Here is a 22,320-nt window from a genome sequence, read left to right as displayed (position 1 = left end):
TAAGATTTTATTTTATCCTCTTTCAAAATATTTGAAGTAGTTTATATTTATTTAAAAAGAAGTTAGAATAAAATCCTGTGGCTGTCATTAGACAACTGGGTTAAGTGTTCTATTAGAGGTGGACACTGAATTTAGATGAGTTACTTAGTACCTAAGGCAAAATGGAGGAGTTCAGGTAGCATAGTGCCTAAGGCACTTGACTGCTCACCAGAAGGCTTGCGGTTCAAACCCACCAGCCACTCCTCGGAAAGAAGGTTAGGCGATCTACTTCCGTAGTGAATACCGCCTCAGAAACCCAAGGAGAAGTCACTATGAGTCATGTCTGACTCAATGGCACATAACAACAACAACAAGGCAAAATGATATATAAACATAATTGATTTAAACACAAACTCATAGCTTAGTTCTCTGCAAGTATATTTTGATTAGGATTAGGAATTCATTGTTTCTGTGATAATTTCTTCTGTTTGTTGTGATTTGAAGAATAAACCACCAGGAATCTTTATCAACATACACTATTTGCACTGTATTTATTAGAGCTGCCAAAGCTAATACCATATACTGTTGCCCAGAGTCTTGCATTGTTTCTCAAGAATAGTAGTGATATATAAATGGCATATATGTCTTTTTCCCTTATTTAATGAAAAAAAAATTTTAAGGATAAATCCAACAAAACCTAATCTGTCAGTCAGTGGAGCAATATTTAATGCTTTTGACTATCAATTCTGAAGTCAGATGACATGGATTTGAATTGCAGTACTGCCACTTACTTGCCCTGTAATATTGGCAAGTTATCTGATGTTTCATAGCTTCATGTTCCTTAATATCTTAGTTCTCTAGTGCTGCTATCACAGTAATACCACAAGTAGATGGCTTTAACAAACAAATTGCTCACTGTTTAGGAGGCTGGAAATCTGAATTCAGGGTTCTGGCTCTAGGGAGAGGGCTTCTTCTCTCTGTTGATTCTGAGAGGAAGGTCCTTTTCTCTTCAGCTTCTGTTCTTGGTCTCCTTGGTACTTCATGAGGTGTGCCATCTATCTTGCCACATCTCTGCTTCTTTTATTTGCTTGTTTAATCTCTTTTTATATCTTAAAAGAGGTGGACTTAAAATATGCTCTGAAGTTACCCAGTCTCGTTAACAACAAAGGCACCCATTCTCAAATGGGATTATAATTAGAGGCATAGAGGTTAAGATATAAGCACATTTTTGAGTATTACAATTCGATTCATAATATTCCACCCTTTAACCCCCCAAATTCATGTCCTTCCTACATGCAATACACATTCACCCCATCATATCATCCCAAAAGTCTTAAATCAACTCCAAGGCCAAAACCTCATTTTCTGAATCATCTAAATCAAATATGGGTGAGACTTTAGGTGTATTCCATCCTGGGAAAAAAATTCCTCTTCATCTATGAACCTGTGAAATATAGACTATAAGTTATCTGTTTCTAAAGTATGGTGGTGGAGCAGGCATGAAGTAGACATTTCCATTTACAAATAGAAGAAATTGGAAGGAAAGAAGAAGGGATAACTGGACACCAAGCAAGTCCAAAACCTAGCAGAACAATTTGCGTTAGCTCTCCAGGCTTGAAAATAATTTTTTATTCTTTGACACCATCTGGGCAATAGCCCTGCCCTCCAGAATCTGAGAGTTGGCTGTACTCTCGGGATTCTGGGTAGAGGCCCCTCAGACTTGGGCTTCAGCTCTGCTTTTCAGGCCCATTGGGATGGGAATTTAGCTCCCTCAACTTTGGGCAGCCCATTCTCCTTTGGGCAACTCAACTCCTTGACCCCAGCAGGCCCTGTTTTTCTGCCCATTGGGCGTAGCAGCCCTACTCCCTCAGCTTTGGGCTGCAGCCCCATCCCTGTGGCGTACTTAACAATAGCCCCACACTCTGGAACTGAGTTGGTGAAGCTCCAACTCTTTGAAACTAGGAGGCTGTGGTCTCACCCTTTGAGATCCAGGAGACCATAGTGGCCCCAGCCTTTGAAACTGAGAAAGACTTGCTTCATGTGCCTCTTCCAACAGTTCTGCTGACCTCTGAGCTTCACCAAGGATGGTCCTTTTTTTTTTCTTGGAAGACAGCAGATGTGACTCCTTTGGCCTATTTCTTTCCTGTAGAATTCCAAGAGGCAGACAGTGTTCTTTCCTTTCTTTGTCCGCTTCAGTCGAAGCTAATAGGTTTTCTGCTGTGGTTGTTGGTTATATTGTTCAGTCCCAAGGTTTAATCTCTTTAAGAAAAGATTGTGTAACCATGCCTTTTGTGAAAATTCTGAGACGTGTCCTTAGTTTGTACAACAGAATTTTCCAAATCTTTTAAGTTCTCTGTTCATTTTGCACAGTTAATTTTTGAGTCCATCTCTTTTCTCTCACATTTTACTATTAAACAACAGAGAAACCACGCAGGTCCTTTAAGATGTTGGTTAGAAAACTCCTTAGCCAAGTATCCAAGTTCATCACTTGAAAGTTCTGTTTTCACTAAACATCTCAACATAATTCTGATGAATTCTTTGCCACTGCATAAAAAGCGTTTCCTTTCCTTTCCTCCATTGTCCAGTCATCTGTTCATTATTTTCTTTCAAAACCTCACCAAAAGAACATTGAATGTCCACATTTTTATCAGCATTCTGTTGCTGGTACCATGTATATTCTCTAAGACGATAGAGACTTTCTTTGTACCTCTTTTTTCTTCCTTTTGAGTCCTCACCAGAATTGCCTTTGATGCCCATAATTCTAATCAACAATGTTCTTCAAGGCAATCTAGGCTTATATTAGTAGTCCCCTTAAAACTCTTCCATCTCCTAGTCGTTACCTAATTTCAGAACCACTTGAGCATTTTAGGTATCTGTGAGAGCAGCACCCCACTCCCAGCACCAAATTCTGTCATAGTTATCTGTTCTGCTATAACAGAAATACCACAGGTGGATGGCATTAACAAGGCTGTTTCAAAACAAAACAAAACAAAAAAATGTAAATCCACCTCTGTCAAGTCAATTATAGCAACTCTGTAGGAGAGAGTAGAACTGCCCCATAGAGTTTCCAAGGCTATAAATCTTTATGGAAGTAGACTGCCATGTCTTTATCCATTGAGCATTTGGTGGGTTCAAACTGCTAACCTTTAGCAGCTAGAAATATGAATTCAGGGCACTGACTCTAGGGAAAGCCTTTCTCTCTGTGTTGGCTCTGGGGCCCTTGTTTCTTCAGTTTCTAATCTTTGGTTCTTTGGTGATCTTCATGTGGTATGCCATCTTTCTCCATCTCTGCTTATTTTGCTTGCTTGTTTAATCTCTTTTTATATTTCAAAAGAGAATGATTTAAAACACACTCTGTGGTAATCCAGTCTCATTAACATAACAAAGACAATCCTTTCCCACAGAGTTTATAACCACAGGCATAGAAGTTAGAATTTACAACACAGTTTTTGGGGAACAATTTAGTCCATAACTTTTATCTACAAAATAGGGATAAAAAACATATTTTTATGAAGATGAAATGTAAATTGTCTAACAAAGTTCTGGGCATGTAGTTAGTACTCAAAATATGGTAGTTATTCTAAAATTTTGAGAAGCAGCTTTTTTTTTTAAGATAAGTACATAATTAGTTGCCAAGTTAGAGGGGAAAGCAGTTAATATGGCCTGAAAGACTAAATGAAGACGATACGCTTTAGCAAGTCATTGATGGATAGATGAGTGGGAAGGAAAATAAATAGTTGACTTAACTTACTGAACACTTGAAGGAATTGGGGGAAGCAAGGACTGTGTAAAGTAAAATCTTCGCTGATGAGTTGACAAAGCAGAACAAAGAAATATATGGAAAGAAAGAAATTTATTTTTTGCATGTTCATTCTTCATACAAATTTTCTTTATAATAAAGGGTTAGCAAGTGTTTTATAACCTCTTAAATATGCTATATATTGCATAGTTGCATAAAAGTGACAGTGGTTTTCTTTGGTGTTTTGACTGAGCATCGTAGCTGCATTTATTAGCATTTGCCACATAAATCTCCTTATCTCTCCACTCTATACTGTCCCTTTTGCATCTTTGGCTTAGAGATGCTCACAATTCTAAGCTATCATGCAGACTTTCATAAGGCTCTTCAGGTTTTCTTTTTCTCCTGTTCATTCTATCTCAGCCCCTTTTTTATTTTGAACAAGATGAGTCTCCACTGACTACGTGTAGTTATCATGTTTTTGAAATAGAGTCTGAATGGAGATGTATTGGATTTTGAAGACTTAAAACAAATAAAACAAGATATGAATATCTTAAGAATGTTTTATATTGTGCATATAAGATGGAAAGGATCCCTGGTGGCTCAGTTGTTAAGCACTCAGCTGCTAACCTGAGGGTTGGCAGTTTGAACCTACCAGCTGCTCCATGGGAGAAAGATGTGGCAGTCTGCTTCTATAAAGATTACAGCAGAGGAAACCCTAGGGGGCAGTTCTGCTTTGCCTGTAGGGTCTCTCTGAGTTGGAATCTAGTTGACATCCATGAATATCAAATGATAATATTTTGGATATGTTGGGTTAAATAAAATATATTAAAACTAATTTTAAGTATTTCCTTTTATGTCTTTAATAAAGTTACTAGAAAACTTAAAATTGTATGAGTGGTTTTATTTCTGTTGTGTAGCACTGCTCTGGAAAGTAAATGAGTACTCTTTTATATAGCTTATAATGTCTTAGAGTAAGTAGTAAAGTTTTTCTTTTTTTAAGTAAATATATATTAGGCAGGAGAAGGATGAGGCAGTCTGCTTACATAAAGATTTACAGCCTTGGAAACTCCATGGAGCAGTTCTCTCCTGTCTTTATAGGGTTGCTATGAGTTGGAAATTGATTCAGTGGCACTGGGTTTGGTTTGGTTTTGGTATGTGTAGAAGACTAGCAGTAATACTCTACTAAAGAACTTATGTGTAAGTACATTTGATTTTTTACAGAGATAGCAAAGGTTCTTTGGCCCTGTGGATGAGATCTGTTTTAACTAGGGCATTGAAGGACCACACAGTTCATGCTATTCTGATGTATGATCAGTTGAATGAAGGTCTGTGATCAAGCCTCTCTTTTCTCTTTAATTTTATCCTGAATTTTTGTAGAGTTTTTTAAGACTCAGTAGAAAAATCGGAAGAAACTTCATGTAGGCTGTGCCATATGAGTCCTATAGTTTTTCCTTAGAAATAAAAGGAGATTCTCATAATAACATAATTATATACATTTTTTTCAAGTCACATTCTGGTTCTCAAGGAAATTCTTTTCATGTGGCTTGGTCGTTTAATCCTTTATTTATTTATTTATTTTCCCAGAAGACTATTTTGAAACCGTTTTCCTGAAATGTGATCTGTGCCTGTAGTTACCATGATTTTGGTTGTCCTTTATTAACCAACTCTTTGATCACAGGCATGTTCATCCTGGAGGATGACCGCTTCGGCAGCAGCTCTACTAGTACGTTTTTCCTTGACATCAACGAAGATGCGGAGCCAGCATTTTATGACCGACCTGGACCTGTAAAGGATAAAAATTCATTCCCTTTCTTTGCTTCTAGTAAAATTGTGAAGAATCGTATTTTAAATTCACTCAGTTTGCCTAATAAAAAACATCGTAGTAGCAGTGATCCAAAAGGAGGGAAAGCGCCATCTGAAAATAAGACAAGCAGCAGGCGGATCAGAACGCTCACGGAGCCTTCCAGTGTGGACTTCAATCATAGTGATGATTTCACACCCATAGCCACAGTACAGAAAACGTTACAATTAGAAACTTCATTCGTTGGGAATAAACACATTGAAGACACTGGTAGCACTCCAAGTATTGGAGAAAATGACTTAAAATTCACTAAGAGTCTTGGTACAGAGAATCACAGAGAAAACACAAGCAGAGAGAGGTTAGCTGTAGAAAGTTCAGCAACCTCACATATGAAGATACGCAGCCAAAGTTTTAATACAGACACTACGACAAGTGGCATAAGTTCAATGAGCTCGAGTCCTTCACGAGAGACAGTAGGTGTTGATGCTACAACTATGGACACAGACTGTGGAAGTATGAGTACTGTGGTAAGTACTAAAACTGTTAAGACAAGCCACTATTTGACACCACAGTCTAACCATCTGTCTCTCTCCAAATCAAACTCAGTATCCCTGGTGCCTCCCGGTTCTTCTCATACACTTCCTAGAAGAGCGCAGTCCCTTAAAGCTCCCTCTATTGCTACAATTAAAAGTCTAGCAGATTGCAACTTTAGTTACACGAGTTCGCGAGATGCCTTTGGCTACGCTACACTGAAAAGGTTGCAGCAACAAAGAATGCATCCATCCTTATCTCACTCGGAAGCTTTGGCGTCTCCAGCCAAAGATGTGCTGTTTACTGATACCATCACCATGAAGGCCAACAGCTTTGAGTCCAGGTTAACACCAAGCAGGTGAGAAAAACTGACTTTAATAGTTGCATTTCAAGAGGTTTAAATGCAAAACTTGAGCCAGGTTTTACGTCTACATTTATATCCACAGCGCTGACCTATTATAATTATTTACTGTGGTTGGTTATAAGCTCCTAGTTACCCGATATGATTTGAAATGGATTCTTGCAGCTGCGAGGGGGGGAAAAGAAATTCCTTTAGGCCCTGAAAATAAACATAATAAGCGTTTCAATGACACACAAGTCACAAGCTTTTTTTTATTTATTTCTCGCTTCTGCAAGGATCGATTTTAAAAAGAAGCATGTCGGGGGAATCAGGAGCTTAAGACCTACAATAACAAACAACCTTTTCAGGTAGGTCAATTTAAGGCCCCAAAAGTTGACCTCTTTTTTTTTTTATTAAGATAATGAAGTATTTTAGGGAAATTCTTTCCCATTTGTTTTAAGTAGGTGTGATTAATAAGTAGGAACCTAATGAACACTAAAAGAATTATTTGACCCTTAGGATTTAGCAACACCAGGTTGCCTATACTCAAGAACATTTAAAGAGATTTCTATGCTGTATTTAAGGACTAGTATCAAATTGATCAAAGTAAACATTTAGATTATGCTTTTTAAAGATATGCAATTACGTTTAATTGATGCAGAGTTCTTTATTGTTGGGCTAAATATTTCCCATTTTTCTTAGGTTTAAATTATTTAAATTTGTTAATATATGTCAGGTACTTAGAGTAGGGCCCGGCATGTGGGAAGCACTCAGTAATATTTAGCTACTACTGCTATTGCTGTTATTGGCATTAATAACCTTAGTAGCTTTATTGGTAGTCATTTCTTTATATAATTCATTTGGCTCTTGTATAGCCAACTTCTTAATACTTAAGCAGTTTTGTTTCAGTAATGCTAACATATTTACTAGAAGAGATTCCTGATAGCAGGTAATAAATAATATCTATCTCCTATTGTAGAATTCTATAAATTATACGGTAATGTCATACTTACCTGAAACTCACCAGCTTTGGCAACCTAATCAGTCCAGAATAAAGCCAGGCAAATCTCTCAACAGCCCACCATTATAAAGCTGTGCAGTCAAGTTCATGAATTATATTCAAAGTGGATATCTCTGGCTTGGTTTCTGAGCATGTGGATATTTATTCTAAAAATCTTGGATATCGGATTCTTAGGTCTTTAGAAGTAATAAGTTAGAGCTTCTACTGGTAATCACAAGGAGCCCTGGTGGTGCTTTGGTTGACAGCTTGGCTGCTAATGAAAGATTGGTGGTTAAACTCACTAGTGGCTCCATGGGGAAAAGACCTACTTCCCTAAATATTAAAACCTTAGAAACCCTATAGGGCAATTCTACTCAGTCCTGTAGGGTTGCTGTGAGTTGGCATCAACTCATTGTCACAAGACAACTGGTAATAACACTGTGACAGGAAAGAATAGCTGATAAAAATGGTAGAAAGTTAAATATAACATCAAAGTATTTGAGGACTTAGAGACAACAGCCATCTGGTGCCATTCAGCCACCTAGGAAAGCAGTTAGTACCACTACCTGGAACAATAACCAAAGTGCAGTTAACTCTGACCCATCCACTTAGGTTTATTATGTCACTGAAGCAGGCAGGGAAGAGTTTTAATAAGCCTTAGAATCATTTTTATTCAATTGATTAAAGCATAGAAAAAAAGTTGTGGTGCTTAAAAATTTATAAGACTAAACCAGAAAAGACAGCTATCTCAAATCATTTATTCTTCAATCATTCTGGATTCTTAGGAACTTAGGTTCTGTATTCTTTGTTGAAACAGGAGAAGGTTATATGAAAATTCCAGAGATTTGCTAAGTTAACTGGCATTATAAATGATGAATAGACGTTTTTGATTCCTTGGGGAAAAACAAAAACAAAAGCAGTCTAGGGGAAAAGGAATTGCTTATGCAAAGGTTTGGAGGTCTAACAGAATTTCATGCTTATCAAATCTGCACTTGTTCTTCAAAATGTGTTTAGTATCTACTGTGTACCAAATCCCATGGAGGGGGTAAAAATGAGTATGTTGTCATTAGCCTTCTGTTTTGATTTCTGTTCATTGACTAGTTCAGAGAAAATGAGAATGGTAAAAAATAATTATAAATTTACTTTTAAATGGTCCTTTGGAATCCAGGCTGAGAAGCTTTGGAATTTTTTTCCCTTTTCGTTCACTTCTAAATGGAAAGAATAGGCGTACTGGTATCTGTTTAATGGATAGCATAAATCATCAAACTTAAAAATCATATCTCACTGAGATATTTCTTTGTAGCCTACTAGAAATCACATTGAACTAGAAATCCTGACTCTTGAGTTCTAATTGGCACTGAGTGAATAAACTTGGACAAAGGCTTCTGGGCCTTAGTTGCCACACCTAGTGAAGGTTTCACTAGATTGGTGGTTATAACATATTTTGATGTTGCTTTTTAAGCACAGAAACCCCCTCCCACCTTTTTCCCCCCACAGATGAAAGGTTTCTGTGGAAACCCAATATATAGAATAGACAGAGATGGAGTAACTCTTGTTGAAGTAGGTATCCAGAAGGAGAGTGATCAGTAATTCCTTCCCTCTACTCTAGTAACCCTTGATGGGTTTTATGAAGTCAGAGGAGTATAACAGAAAATAATTTGAAAACTACTGGCCTACTTAATTTCTAAGGTCTCCTATATATATTTTTTTTTAAAAGCATCACTTTATTAGATTTGCTTATGGATACTTCATCATTGTGATCATTAAAATTACAGTTGCTTGGGGTCATTCATGATAAAAACTCCCTGAGACCTTTGAATCTCAAGTCCCCAAATGGATTCCACAAATTGAAAATAAGATGTGTAGGATGTTGGTAAGGTTCACCCACTGTCTAAGTGAGTTGACTCTTGATTCACATTCTCATCTTTCTCTTAAAAGACCCCATGAGTAAGTGGTATTTTCCCCAGTGAGGTAAGTCTATGTACATAATCTCACCAGTGAGATAGATAGGTAGTATTTTCCCTAGTTGCAAAGTGCACTACATGTATGGACCTTTCTAGTTACTCTCAAAAAGAATGCCAAGGATCTGTTGGTATTCTTTTCTGCCAAAGCCTTCTTCCTATAGCTTCTTATTTTAGGGGTGGAAAAGAAATAAATTTCTTTTACAGCAAAATGATAAATTAAAAGTTTTGTTTCATAAAGTAGAACCAGAAGTGGTTTTTGCTGTGATGATCCTTATAGCCAGCATTTGTTAAGCATTTTGAAATGTACAGAATAATTTTGCTTTAATATTAGGCTGTATTAGTGCATTGTAAATGACTTAATTTTTCAAATAGCAATATACATAGAGTTGTGCAACCTTGCATAGTGCCTTGGACATACAAAGCAGATGCCCAGTATATATTTTATCATATATATTGCATGAACAAGAAGTTATGTGAGAAAAGTATACATTACAGAAATATTAGTATACCATATTTGTTACGGAGTCAATATTAAGGAGTACATTGAGGAAATAGCACTTCATATAAGGCTGTCTCTTGTAATACTTATTTATAAATGTACTCTTTTTGCTGTTTTGTGACTGTCTTCTATGTTACACAAATCTTAAGTTGATAATGAAAGCATTAAAGTAATTACCATATAACAATAAGTAATTGATCTTATTTTCCATAAATAGAACATTAAATAGCGTTAATAGATGTGTTGTTGGTTATATGATAGCAAATCTAGCAGCTAGTTTTTGAACCATACCTCTGACTTTTGAAGTCTGTTTTATTTCTTTTAGAAATTGAAAGTTATCAAGCTTTCATGATATCATGTAGGTAGCTTCTAATCTTAAAATTCCATTGACAGAAAATTCAGTTGCCCTCCTTTTTACCGTTACCTGGTAAACCGTTAACAGTTGTTTTGGTAACAGTCAACATTACTGATGCACTTTGTGTATCAAATTTTAATAACTAAGTATTTTTAAGTGTTTATATGTTCCCAGTAAACGAGATGGCATTACTTAACACTTAACTAGCTACTTAGTGTTTATGAAGGTAGGAAAATAAGTCATGATTTCTTCACATAGTAGTCAAAGAGCAAAACCAGTAGAGTCTGGTTGAAATTAAAAATAAAGTGCTTTCACTGAAGGCAAGACAATTTGCAAATTGGGAATCACAAAGTCCAGAGGATTTTGGACCAGGTGATCCAAGAAGGAGGCAATTCAGAGAGTTTATAAGAAAATACATGAAACTTCAGTTAAAAGTCAATGATTGGTGAACAATTTAGGTAATGGTTACAAGGAACTCAGAAAAAAGTCAGTGATTGTTTGACATTTAGGTCTTGGGTACAAAATTGTATAAGGGTACATCTGATTGGCAGGAGATTACATGTTTCTAAAGTTTGGGTGTTTTGTTTAAGTTACAAAGTAATCATTAAATTGGGTATTGTTGTTGTTGTTGTTATGTGCCGTCGAGTCAGCCCTGACTCATAGCGACCCCTCCTTGGGTTTCCAAGGCAGTATCACTACGGAAGTAGGATTGCCCAACCTTCCTTCCGAGGAGTGGCTGGTGGGTTTGAACCGCCAGCCTTCTGGTTAGCAGTCAAGTGCCTTAGCCACTATGCTACCAGAGCTCCCAAATTGGGTATATCTGACCTAAAAACAATCATGAGACATCCCCCCCCGCCCATTGCCTGACTGCAGGGAGGACATGTACATTTCTAAAGTTTGTCTTGACTAAGCATCTGTTCTGAGAATTGTTTTGGATAGGGCTTCTTAAGCAGTAAGCAAAACCCTTAATGAAGTAAACAAGATTACATTGTTCTTGGAAATTGTTTGCCATGTAATTTTCTCAGGGTACAGTAGAGAACTACAGGAGTAACATGCTATTCCTGCTACAGAGTTACTTTTGATTCAAAATGGTGTTTTAACCTCAGACCTTAACATAGCCACCATCTCATGTTGGGAGTCCTAAATTAACTTGGGGTGTTCTTACTCATGGTTAATATTACAAATCAAGAAACTAATGCAAGTATTTTGTTTGTGTGTGTGGTGTTTTAGGTTCATGAAAGCTTTAAGTTATGCTTCATTAGATAAAGAAGACTTATTAAGTCCTATTAATCAAAATACCCTACAACGATCCTCCTCAGTGAGGTCCATGGTGTCCAGTGCTACATATGGTAGCTCAGATGATTATATTGGTCTTGCTCTACCAGTAGACATCAATGATATATTCCAGGTATTATAAATTTTATTATTTTCTCATCTTTTTCATAGTCTATAATTGCTTACTAGAAATTGTAATTAAGAGTGAATTTTATTTTTGCAAAGGTGATTTTTTTTAAAGGCAATTTCTTTTAAAGGAATTTTAGGATAAAAATTACTTCCTCTTTCTTAACTCTTCAGTGCTTTTTAATTTAGTATCTTCAAGTCCCCAGAACTCCCCTCTTTCTGTGCTAAATAAGTATCATGTTTCGTTTCATTTCATTTTAACCTTATTGTTATGTATATTTGACTTACTCTTTGCTTTTTAATCCTTGATTTTTTTTTTTTTTTATCCCATGCAGAGCAACCATATGTAGTGGCCAACTTTATAAGGTAGCACTTAATCCCATGAGACACCTGCAGATCTCTAAATGATATGCATCAAAACCAAACTCCAAACCCACAGCCATTAAGTTGATTTCGACTCATAGCAACCCTTGTTGGGTTTTTGAGATAGTAAATCTTTACGGAAATAGATTCTCCCATCTTCCTTACACATAGTGACTGGTTGGTTTGAACCACCAACCTACTGGTTAGCAGTCAGATGCCTTAGGCACTGAGCTTCTTAAATGATATATAGTTCTGAAGAATATACAGCCTAAACACATTTTAAATAAATGCTAAAATGATTATTTCAATGCCCTCTTAATTCACCAAGAGTATAATAAAGACTTTTAGGGTAGTTCACTATTCAAGTTTTGGTATTTTAAACTTCTTCAGTAAACTTTTCATTGTAAGTTTATGTGCTATTATTTAAATTGTATTTTGTTAGATTTTGCCAATATTTATAAAGTGGGCCTTGTTTTTTATAGCAGAACTCACTATAATGTTGTACCTATTTTAGGTAAAGGATATTCCCTATTTTCAGACAAAAAATCTATCTCCACATGATGATCGAGCTGCAAGAGTTTTTGCCCCAGATGCAGGAGGTAACACATGATCTTTGTTCTCATCAAACTCTTCTCTATTGGCAAGGCGGGGGAGGTTAGTTCTTTTTAGTAGGATGAAACTAAAAATTCAGATATACCAACTTTTGAGTCAACTTAAAAATTATACTAAAATACAGTTGAGTTAATTTAAATTAAACAACAAATGTTTGTGAGGGACTTGGGAAGTCTTTCAAGAAGATATAAAACCAGATCAGTTGTTTCATATTTTAAGGATTAGTACATGAAACATTCATAACACCCATCCTCGTAAGTCCCAGAAACAACTGTTAGCTTGGGGTGAGGAGATAAAAATGTAATTATAAATTACATGATATCTCGTTGTTGGGAATTTTAATATTTTTATGGATATATGCATATAAACCACAGGTTTTATAGTTTCATATATATATAAAACAAGTATTTTTATACTCCAAATCATTACTTTTCTTTAGGCAGATATTGAGGATGATTGAAATGAACTTTAATTTTAAAATACAATTTTCTGTTTAGTATTTTAAATCCCAAATTAAAGTAATATAAACATATCTACTGATTTTAGTTATTTTCATAATTTAAAGCAATTTATTTATTTTTCTTTGTTAAGGTTAGATTTTGAGCCCTAAAAGGAGTTCTGGTTTTCTTTCCTAATTTCCCTTTAAAATTTCATAAAGGTTAAGGCCCTGGAAAGAAGTGTTGCTGATAGCTGTCTTCATTACCTTATATTTTATATTTACTTATGTACAGGTCTTTCATCTGGAACTGGAGGTCTTGTAAAAAACTCTTTCCACTTGCTGCGACAGCAGATGAGTCTTACAGAAATAATGAATTCAATCCATTCAGATGCCTCTCTGGTTTTAGAAAGTATGGAAGACACTGGACTACAGGAACATACAGATGATAACTGCCTTTATTGTGTCTGTATTGAAATTCTGGGTTTCCAGCCTAGTAACCAACTAAGTGCAATATGTAGTCATTCAGGTGAGTGAGTGTGCCCTTTGAGATGAATCCACCTAAATTTTGAATCTTCCACAATCACAAAATTTCCACCACCAACCCTGTTGATCTTCCTCTCTTAATATGTTCTCACTACCTCAACCGAATTTAAAATCACCTATTCATTTCTTATCTGGTTGTTCTGCATTACAGAGGAAAGTTTTTGAAAATTTTTTTTTCTCGATGTATCTTTCGCTCTTAAGTCTTTTGCTAGTAGTTTTATTTTAAAAGTCAAGATATTGTATGTGAGTAGTGTATTTCAAGATATTGTATGTGAGTAGTGTATTTTATTTTAAGTGCCTGACAAATACGTAATTTCTTTATAACTAAAATTTTTAAGCTGTGCTAAATTTACGGATATTCTTTCCCAAGGAATCAAAGTATTTTCAGCTTAGTATTTATAATCTTTAGAAGATCTTAGAGGTGAGATGAGGTGATGATATTTCTGTTTTGTGGAAACAAAGATAGGGAGCAGTAGTATGTTTTAACATTGGTTTTGTTTCCTGGACTTTTGAAAATGTAGCTTTTTTCCTCCACTCTGACAATGTACGATAGAGAAAAGAGCACTGGACTAGCTATCAAGAGAGCCAAGGTGCTGCCTTCTAACTGAGCATTGTCTTCTTTCTCTGAATCTAAGCAAGATAAAAGCTTTATCTAATTTCCACAATTTCTTATAGCACTGAGATTGTGTGCTTTTATGGGCTTCCCGTGTTACATCCTAAAAGGATAACCAAAGTCTTCCTGACTTCCATTTGGTGTAAGTCACTGGGTGACTTGATGTACATACATGCTTAGGAAAATTTTATTTAAAAAAATTGATGTCGGTTGAATCAACACTGAGATGTTCTATTGACTTAAAATCCCATCTAGGGGTAACTGTGCAATGTATGCATGGGTAGTATATATAGTACATTTAATATTAAAGTGAACTGAACTTTAGAAAAGAGAGGAAAGTGTGATTGTTATATTGGTGCTTACTAAATGGGAAAAGAAAGCAAGTCATAGAATAATACATATAGTTTAACCGTACCAGTACACAGAGCGAGAAAGAGAAAATACAAGCTGGCAGAAGATCTGAAATCACACATGTCAAACTTTATTTTATTTACCCATGGAAAGGGGAATTTAGATATGGGTAGGAGGGAAGGGAGGGATAGATAATTGTACTTTTACTTTTTTTCTATATATATTTATTTTTAAAATAATCACATTCATATATTTTCTAATTTAGAAAAATAAAGTTTTATTTATAAGTACATTTTGAATTTAACTAATTCCATTATTTGAGGGGTCACTCTGAAAAGTCTGAGTTTACTTTGAAAATCTGCAGTATGAAAAGTAATTGTTGAAAACTGGAAGGAAGTTATAAGAATCAATCATCTGTCTGGTGTATAATGCAAGCATAAGAATAAAGCATTATGATCATTGAAATGATGATGTACTTTCTCCTTCAGACCTTCAAGACATTCCATATTCTGACTGGTGTGAGCAGACGATCCATAACCCCTTAGAAGTGGTTCCCTCTAAGTTTTCGGGGATTTCTGGGTGCAGCGATGGAGTGTCTCAAGAAGGCTCAGCCAGTAGCACCAAAAGCACAGAATTGCTACTAGGTGAGTTTTCAGATTCAAATCTAAGGATTGTTAATAAAACTGTACTTAAAATTTTTCAAAGGCACTCTGGTGGTGCAGTGGTAAAAGCTTTTGGCTGCTAACAAAAACGTTTGTAGTTCAAACCCACAGCCACTTCATAGGAGAAAGATGAGGCAGTCTACTTCTGTGAAGATCTGCAGCTTTGGAAACCCTATGGGGCAGTTCTGCTCTGTCTCATAGGGTCACTGTGAGTTGAAATTGACTCAATGGCAGTGTTGGGTTGGGTTTTTGGTTTATAAATTTTCATAAGTACTATAAATTAAAGCTGTCAGACAACTACTGCAGGTCAATTTTAGTGAAGCGTATTTAGCTGACACTTACATATTGCACCTATGTCAGCAACTGACAGGAACCTTGTTGGCTGTATGGATTAGAGTTTTGTTCCCAAAATGACTTAGAGATCATGTGTGATTAGTCTCAGCGTTAGATCGTTTATTAGGTAGAGCTAAAAAACAAATCTCATGAGTCATAATCGTAGTCTATTTTGCTATAGATAAAATACCTAAGTTCACACTGAATTTTTTTTTCAGGTGTTAAAACAATTCCAGATGACACACCAATGTGCCGTATTCTCCTTCGAAAAGAAGTTCTAAGATTAGTCATTAATTTGAGTAGTTCCGTTTCAACTAAGTGTCATGAAACTGGACTTTTAACGTAAGTATGAGTATTGCTTTACGGTAAAAAAAAGATATTTAAAAGATACTTAAAAAGTTAGACTAATTAGCTTTACATTAGTAGTTCTTAGCTACTTTTTTATTCATATTTTCAATTAAAATAACATTGTGGCAATAGGTGAAATGCAGAAGTAGGGTTGAAAATCAGATTCTTTTAGGCCAGATTCTAAAGACATTCTAAAGACATTTGCAAAAATGTTAAACAGTGCCACTCTTCTCACATTTTTTCAAAATGTAGTCATTTTTTTCATTAAACTGTATGTTATTTATGTTAACATGTAATGGATTTATTTTTACATTTTCTCAGTTTTACTTTCTAATGGTAATTATCATTAGCTGTAACCCACAAAACAGTGACCTTTTTGGGATTTGCAATAAATTTTGAAAAGGTAAAGGAGTTCTGTGACTGAAAAGTTTAAGGAAAGCTGGCTTACATAAAACAAATGATATTTTCTTCATTTAACTTTTTCCTTCTCTCTCAGTAAAAGTGTCATAATTTTTATTGCTTTTCTAAATCTTGTTGGTGGTGGTGGTATGTGCCTTCCAGTCGGACCCAACTCATAGCAACCCCTCCTTGGGTTTCTGAGGCAGTAACACTATGGAAGTAGATTGCCCAACCTTCTTTCTGAGGAGTGGGTGGTGGGTTTGAACCGCCAACCTTCTGGTTAGCAGTCAAGTGCCTTAGGCACTATGCTATCAGAGCTCCCTTCTAAATCATAGCAACTGATAAAAGAAAATTCAGACTAGACCTGCAACATCTCTGATATGCACTGCTTAAAGAAGTGATTCTCAAAATAAATGCACCTCAGGGTGTCCTGTGGGGCTTGAAACAAAAGCAGTGCAGGTGCCAGGACAGTTCCTCTGCAGCCCTCCAGGCCTGAAGCTCTAGGAGTGAGGCCTTACCCTCCACCCAGCCCCGCACTGAGTCCCAGGTGCTGGCCGAGCCAAACACCATGGTTTGACATGTTGAAATACACTCAAGAAATAGTTCAAAAATTCATTTCCGTTTTCAAAGATAATTTTGGAAATATTTGAGTTATCCTAACCTACTATCATCAAATTGATTGCAACTCACAGTGACCCTTTAGGACAGGGAAGAACTGCTCCATAGGATTTCCAAGGCTATAAATCTTTATGGAAGCAGGTTGCATCATCCTTCTCCTGTGGAGCGTCTGGTGGGTTTGAACCACCAGTCTTTTGGTTAGCAACCAAGTACTTTAACCACTATGCCACCAGAGCTCCTTGAGTTATCCTAGGTTGATAAATTTTTCAATTTCTCATGTCAGTGAAAAAGAATATTTCTTACTTCCCAGGAAACATTCAAATTCTAATAATTATAAAAGAAATGACCCAAACTTAAAATATCCAATTTAAGTGGAAAATAGGAATATTTATATACCATCCCCTTACATACAGTTGAATCAACATCTGGAGGGAAAATATTTAAAACATAGATGATGCTTCAGAAGAAAAATATGTAAATCTTAATTACAGTTTTGTATCCACACTGAAGTCTTTTCTTTCATTTTAGAATTAAAGAGAAGTATCCTCAAACATTTGACGACATATGTCTTTACTCTGAGGTTTCCCATTTGCTGTCACACTGCACATTTCGACTTCCATGTCGGAGGTTTATACAAGAATTATTTCAAGATGTACAGTTTTTACAAGTAAGAAGATTTGTACTTGTGGCATTTACCTTCCAAGATTAATTCTGTGTTTGGATTAAGTTGACAGATTTTTATCAATTTATTACGTACTTGCAAGTTTTAACGATTTACCACTACTTTTCTAGATGCATGAAGAAGCAGAAGCTGTGTTGGCAACAGCACCAAAGCAACCTATCATTGATACATCTGCTGAATCCTGACCTCATATTTATGGTGTATGTAGGCATATCCTATATATATTCATATTTGTGGATTTCCTAAAAGCCTCAGAAAATGCTGACTGACTGGGCAGCAAAGACAGGAGCATCTTCTGTAACCTGTTCCAGCAATTACTGGTACATGGACAGTTGGAACTGCTGACTTCCCTAACCAAAACAATGTCCTCTCCCCCTCGTTGAGCACTTTGGGGGTGGGCGTCATTATTCATTACCACAGTTTCATGAGTTTTACTTACCATTGTATGCAAGAGCCAAGCACTGAATACCTATGTAGGTTTCCTTTTTTTTTTTTTCATTTGAACAGCATAAAGACAGTGGAACAATGATAGGATACGCAGAAACACCCTCACACAGTTGTGTATGAATTCTGTTTTTAGGGTAAATATAAAGATGCCTTGTTTGTTTACTACTTTGTGAAATCCAGGACTCTGTCTCTGAGGCTGCATCCTGTTAGCACAATGGGGTGTGCTCTAACTGCTGGTATTAGAAGGGAAACTTTGGCCCTTCCATATTGTTCCTAACGTTGGTAACACTACTTCAGAGGTGTGTGACCTCAAAGTGAAAAGAAGAGCCTCAACCACCCCGGACTTATAAGTTATTTTTATGTTATTAGGATTACATTAAGGTTGTTACTTGTTTTCCATCTCTTCAACTTCGTTGCAATGTAACATTATAGGCTATTTGAACTGATTAAGGTTTTTCACTACAGTTCCCGATTAAAGTCAGAAAATCATGTGATAATTGAAAGTATTTTCCATTTGTAGAATGTGCATACTTTCTGTGGACTTCTGTTTTCATCAGCTTCCCATGTCATTACTTTGAATGGGAACTTGAGCAAGCACTATTAATTTTAGACCTAAAGTAAAAGAAAGCATTAAGTAAAGCTTTGGATCTCCTGAGGAAAAGGTAAGTTTGCCTACAATTTACACATTCCATGGGAAAATAAGAGCCATATTTCCTTTTAAAAAATCATTAATAAAACTGATTATTATGTTTAAAAATTGTAGTGAAAAGCCTTAAACACCAAATTTAGCAGCAGCAGTAATTTAATTTTTCTACCAGTATTGTTGTTTTGCACAAATGAAATGCAGTGATAGGTGAGTTTATGAGGACAGTAATTGCCTTTATCACATTTGTGAAATTGTTTAGTTGGTGAGGGCAAGGCTTTTTTGTTTGTTTTAATTTGTGTATGTCTAAAGATATTTGGAAATTTTTACAGGAATTAAACATATATGCAAATTTGTATATAAAATAGCATGGCCATCATCATTAGAATGCTTGTAAATGAAAGGAATATCTTTTCTGAGATCTATATAAAAACAGAAAACACAATTCCAGCTGGACTCATTAGGACCCTTTTTTAATTCATTGGTGTGCACCATTTTTACAATAATACATCAGCTGGGACACAATCATAGCCTGTTCATTAATATTTTCCCATGTTGCAGATCATGTTTGTAATGAGTTTGTTCTTTTGAGATCTCTGTAAAGAAACCTGTGAACTAGAAAATGTAACTCACAGAGATGCGCTTTTTTTTTAGTTTGCTGGCACTGAAAGTTCCACTTGGGATGAAGAGTTTCATCTCGCTTCCTAACACCTCTGACCGCACTTCAGTGAACTGTTCTTACGTGCACTGTGTAGCAGCTTACATTACAGTAAAGCAGATAAGGGCTGTAAGCTGCTGCTTACGTTAAAAAGTGCTTCTTCAGATTTTCTCTTATAAAGCCCAAATGAAGATAAACAATTTTGTTCTTAATTTTAATTTATCGCTGAACCCAAGTGTTTATTTAAATGTTGGTAGTACTTCTAAGAACGTTGCCTGTCACCTTGGTCTTGGATAATTAAATTGCCTTTCCAGAGAACCAAATGTCAGAGATACTAGACCAAATAGTGGTTAAAGACTCCAAAGGAAGTAATGTAGTAATCTTACTCATAATGGGATTAACATATTGTAGACATTCATTTTAAATACTACCTCAGTTAACATAGAGTATAAAATCTGTGGTTTAATCCCTCCTAAGTAACCAGTAGTTTGTTTCTTCACACGCCACCACTCCCATCCCTGTACCCTTCATCCTTCCTGAAATTAGGACTTAGTTGCTTTTAGCCTGAACAGTTTTTGGATGGTTACTTTGAAAGATGTTTGTATATCATCGTATCTGCCTATAGCACTTAGTTTGGGGAGACACTCAGAGCTTTGTGGTTATAGTAAACTAAGAAAATGTCAGTACTTAAATTTAGAGTGCTGTTTGGTTTGTACTTGGTTTCCCTGACAGGTTTAATATGTTTTCTTTGAGTACTTGTTTGTATAAAAGTAGACTTTTATGATGAAAAATGCTCACATGCAGTGCCAAGCAACTAATTTAGATGTTTAAAAATATTAAATTATAGCAAAAAATGTTAGGAATGGTGTCAGTGGTAATAGAAGTAATTGAGAAAATCATCTATAAATAATAGATATTACCAGACAATAGAAGACCAAAATAATGTCAATAGTGTAGTTTATGAAGATTTTAGAATTAATCTTAGTCTATAAATTTGTACTATGGGTAATTATTGAATAATTTGGAGGAACTTGGGCAGTTATGCTGGTTGTAAACTGTGAATTTCTAATTGCAAAGTGAATTGTCATTTCTAATTGAATTTTTTTTTCAAGAACAGATTTGAGCTTCACATACTAAGTAAATACTGACAAACAAGAAAATTAGATATTTAGTATTTATAATAATATGGTCTAAAATTTCTTACGCTTTTATTTCCTGTTGTATGCTTAGGAAGATTGGGGGGGTCTTTTTTCCCTAATTAAAATATTTCTAATAAGGATTGGTAGCACAAGGACATTCTGTAAGTCAGAGACCCTTCGCAGGTGGTCACATTACTGTATTTATTACTCTGACCTAATGACATGTACAGGTACTTTTGAAATGGGGGCTCTTTATCCAGAGATAAATTAAAGCTGAGTTTCGTAGCATGTCACAGTGGCACAGTATTCAACAGTGAGGTGTCAATGCTTATTGACATTTGTCTACTGCTATTTATATAAAATTTTATTTCATTCAGAGGATGCCTTTTATCCCTACAATAAAGCACAGATCATTAAGCAATAAAAAGAAAACAATAAACTGTTCTGTCATTCAAATTATAATGCAGTTATTGTTGCATGGTAAGAGTGAGGTGCTAATTTTTGTGTGTGGATTAGCTTTGTAATCTACCTTGGGAAATTTCCTTTGAAAGTAAAGTGTTCTTCCCCCTTAGTCTCTTGGCTCCAGTTTTGTCTCAAACTCATGATCCATTAACATATAGGAAAAAGAAAAGATTCGCTTGATTGAGAGGGCTTTTTATGAGAAAAGCTGTTTAGAATGAAAACGTTTCAGATTTTCCAAAAATGAAAATTTGAGAACGGCTGCTATATCTCCCCATTCACAAAATACATTGTTACCATCTTAATTTCAAGAGTCTCACTACAGTGGGTCTCATCGGGAAAGCATCTCAATGTTTATAAAGAACGTGGACACCTGTGAGAATCTTTCTAAGACTTCTTTTCTCCTTTAGTTCCAGGCTGCCAGGGTGTTCATTCACAGTAGGTTTATGTGACTCACAGAATGTGGATTTCTTCTTGTCCCCTTTGGAATACTTTTGTAATGTAGGTGGACAGCAGTGCCACAGCATGCATAAATTGCACATTTTGTTTGACTTTCTTTATAAACTATTTAATTTGAAAGATAGTGTATGCCCCAGACAAGCATACCTTGCAATTTTGCCACTAAATAGGTTGATTTAGCACAAAATGCAAAGACTGGGGGTAGGGGGTAAAAAAACATTGAAAGTGTCTGTACTGGCCTGTCAGAAACCCTGAAGCTGCCATGGAAACAAATGGTGTACATTAAAGAATTGCAGACTCAGTGCTCCCTAACCACATGATTTCTTTTTCTTTTTTTTTTTTTTTATTTAGTAACGCTGCTACATATTTGGAGGTTCTCGTGTATGTAGGTCACTGAGCAGACATTGAAATCTGATTTATATTGTATAACTGTAACATAGAAAGAAAAAGTATTTATATATTTTCCGTAAGAATATTTCATTGAGTTGTGTATAATTTAAATAAGATTTGTCCCCAAATGGTTTTGCTCACCTTTTTTTTTTTCTTTTCGTGGTTTCCTTGTTTTGTACAATGTGTACAGTTTATGTCAAGGGCATTAAAAGCCTCCTGAAGCATAATCTTATCAAAGGGATACATTGTTAATAAAATGTACTTAAAATTCTTAAACTGACTTTGTTTTTCATTTCAAACAATGGTGGCCATATGACTTTGATCTGAATCCCATGACTCCCCATGCAGGTGACTTTGAGGTACCCCAAATAAGGATGTAGTTCAGTTACACATATAAGGAGGGCTCTTCCAAATGTTTTTAAATGATTATTTTCACATTCTTAAAATGTTCCAAATGTAATCAAACATGTTTATGGTTTTTTATCGCAGATCATTATTGTAAAGGGGTGGAAAAATGAATCTGTCTTTAGACAACAGCTCTTGAATTTTTCGA

The 22,320-nt window shown here is 35.6% G+C and overlaps 1 protein-coding gene across 1 annotated transcript in view; it reads left to right on the top strand.

The window, feature by feature from the left end:
- Positions 1–17,757, top strand: part of RICTOR (RPTOR independent companion of MTOR complex 2) — a 49,364-nt gene extending 31,607 nt beyond the window's left edge. The window contains exons 22-29 of the mRNA XM_007951586.1: positions 5,397–6,408; positions 11,439–11,616; positions 12,487–12,571; positions 13,430–13,549; positions 15,019–15,174; positions 15,744–15,867; positions 17,419–17,557; positions 17,683–17,757. Of these exons, the coding sequence (XP_007949777.1) occupies positions 5,397–6,408; positions 11,439–11,616; positions 12,487–12,571; positions 13,430–13,549; positions 15,019–15,174; positions 15,744–15,867; positions 17,419–17,557; positions 17,683–17,757 (1,889 nt within the window). The remainder of the gene's footprint in view (positions 1–5,396; positions 6,409–11,438; positions 11,617–12,486; positions 12,572–13,429; positions 13,550–15,018; positions 15,175–15,743; positions 15,868–17,418; positions 17,558–17,682) is intronic.
- Positions 17,758–22,320: the final 4,563 nt, after the last annotated feature.

This window comes from Orycteropus afer, unplaced genomic scaffold, assembly GCF_000298275.1.
Source record: "Orycteropus afer afer isolate SDZICR_OR568_19922 unplaced genomic scaffold, OryAfe1.0 scaffold00300, whole genome shotgun sequence".
In the NCBI taxonomy this organism is placed as follows: Eukaryota; Metazoa; Chordata; class Mammalia; order Tubulidentata; family Orycteropodidae; genus Orycteropus; species Orycteropus afer.
The sequence above is the reverse complement of the archived record's forward strand: the minus strand, read 5'-3'. Positions and strand labels throughout refer to the sequence as shown.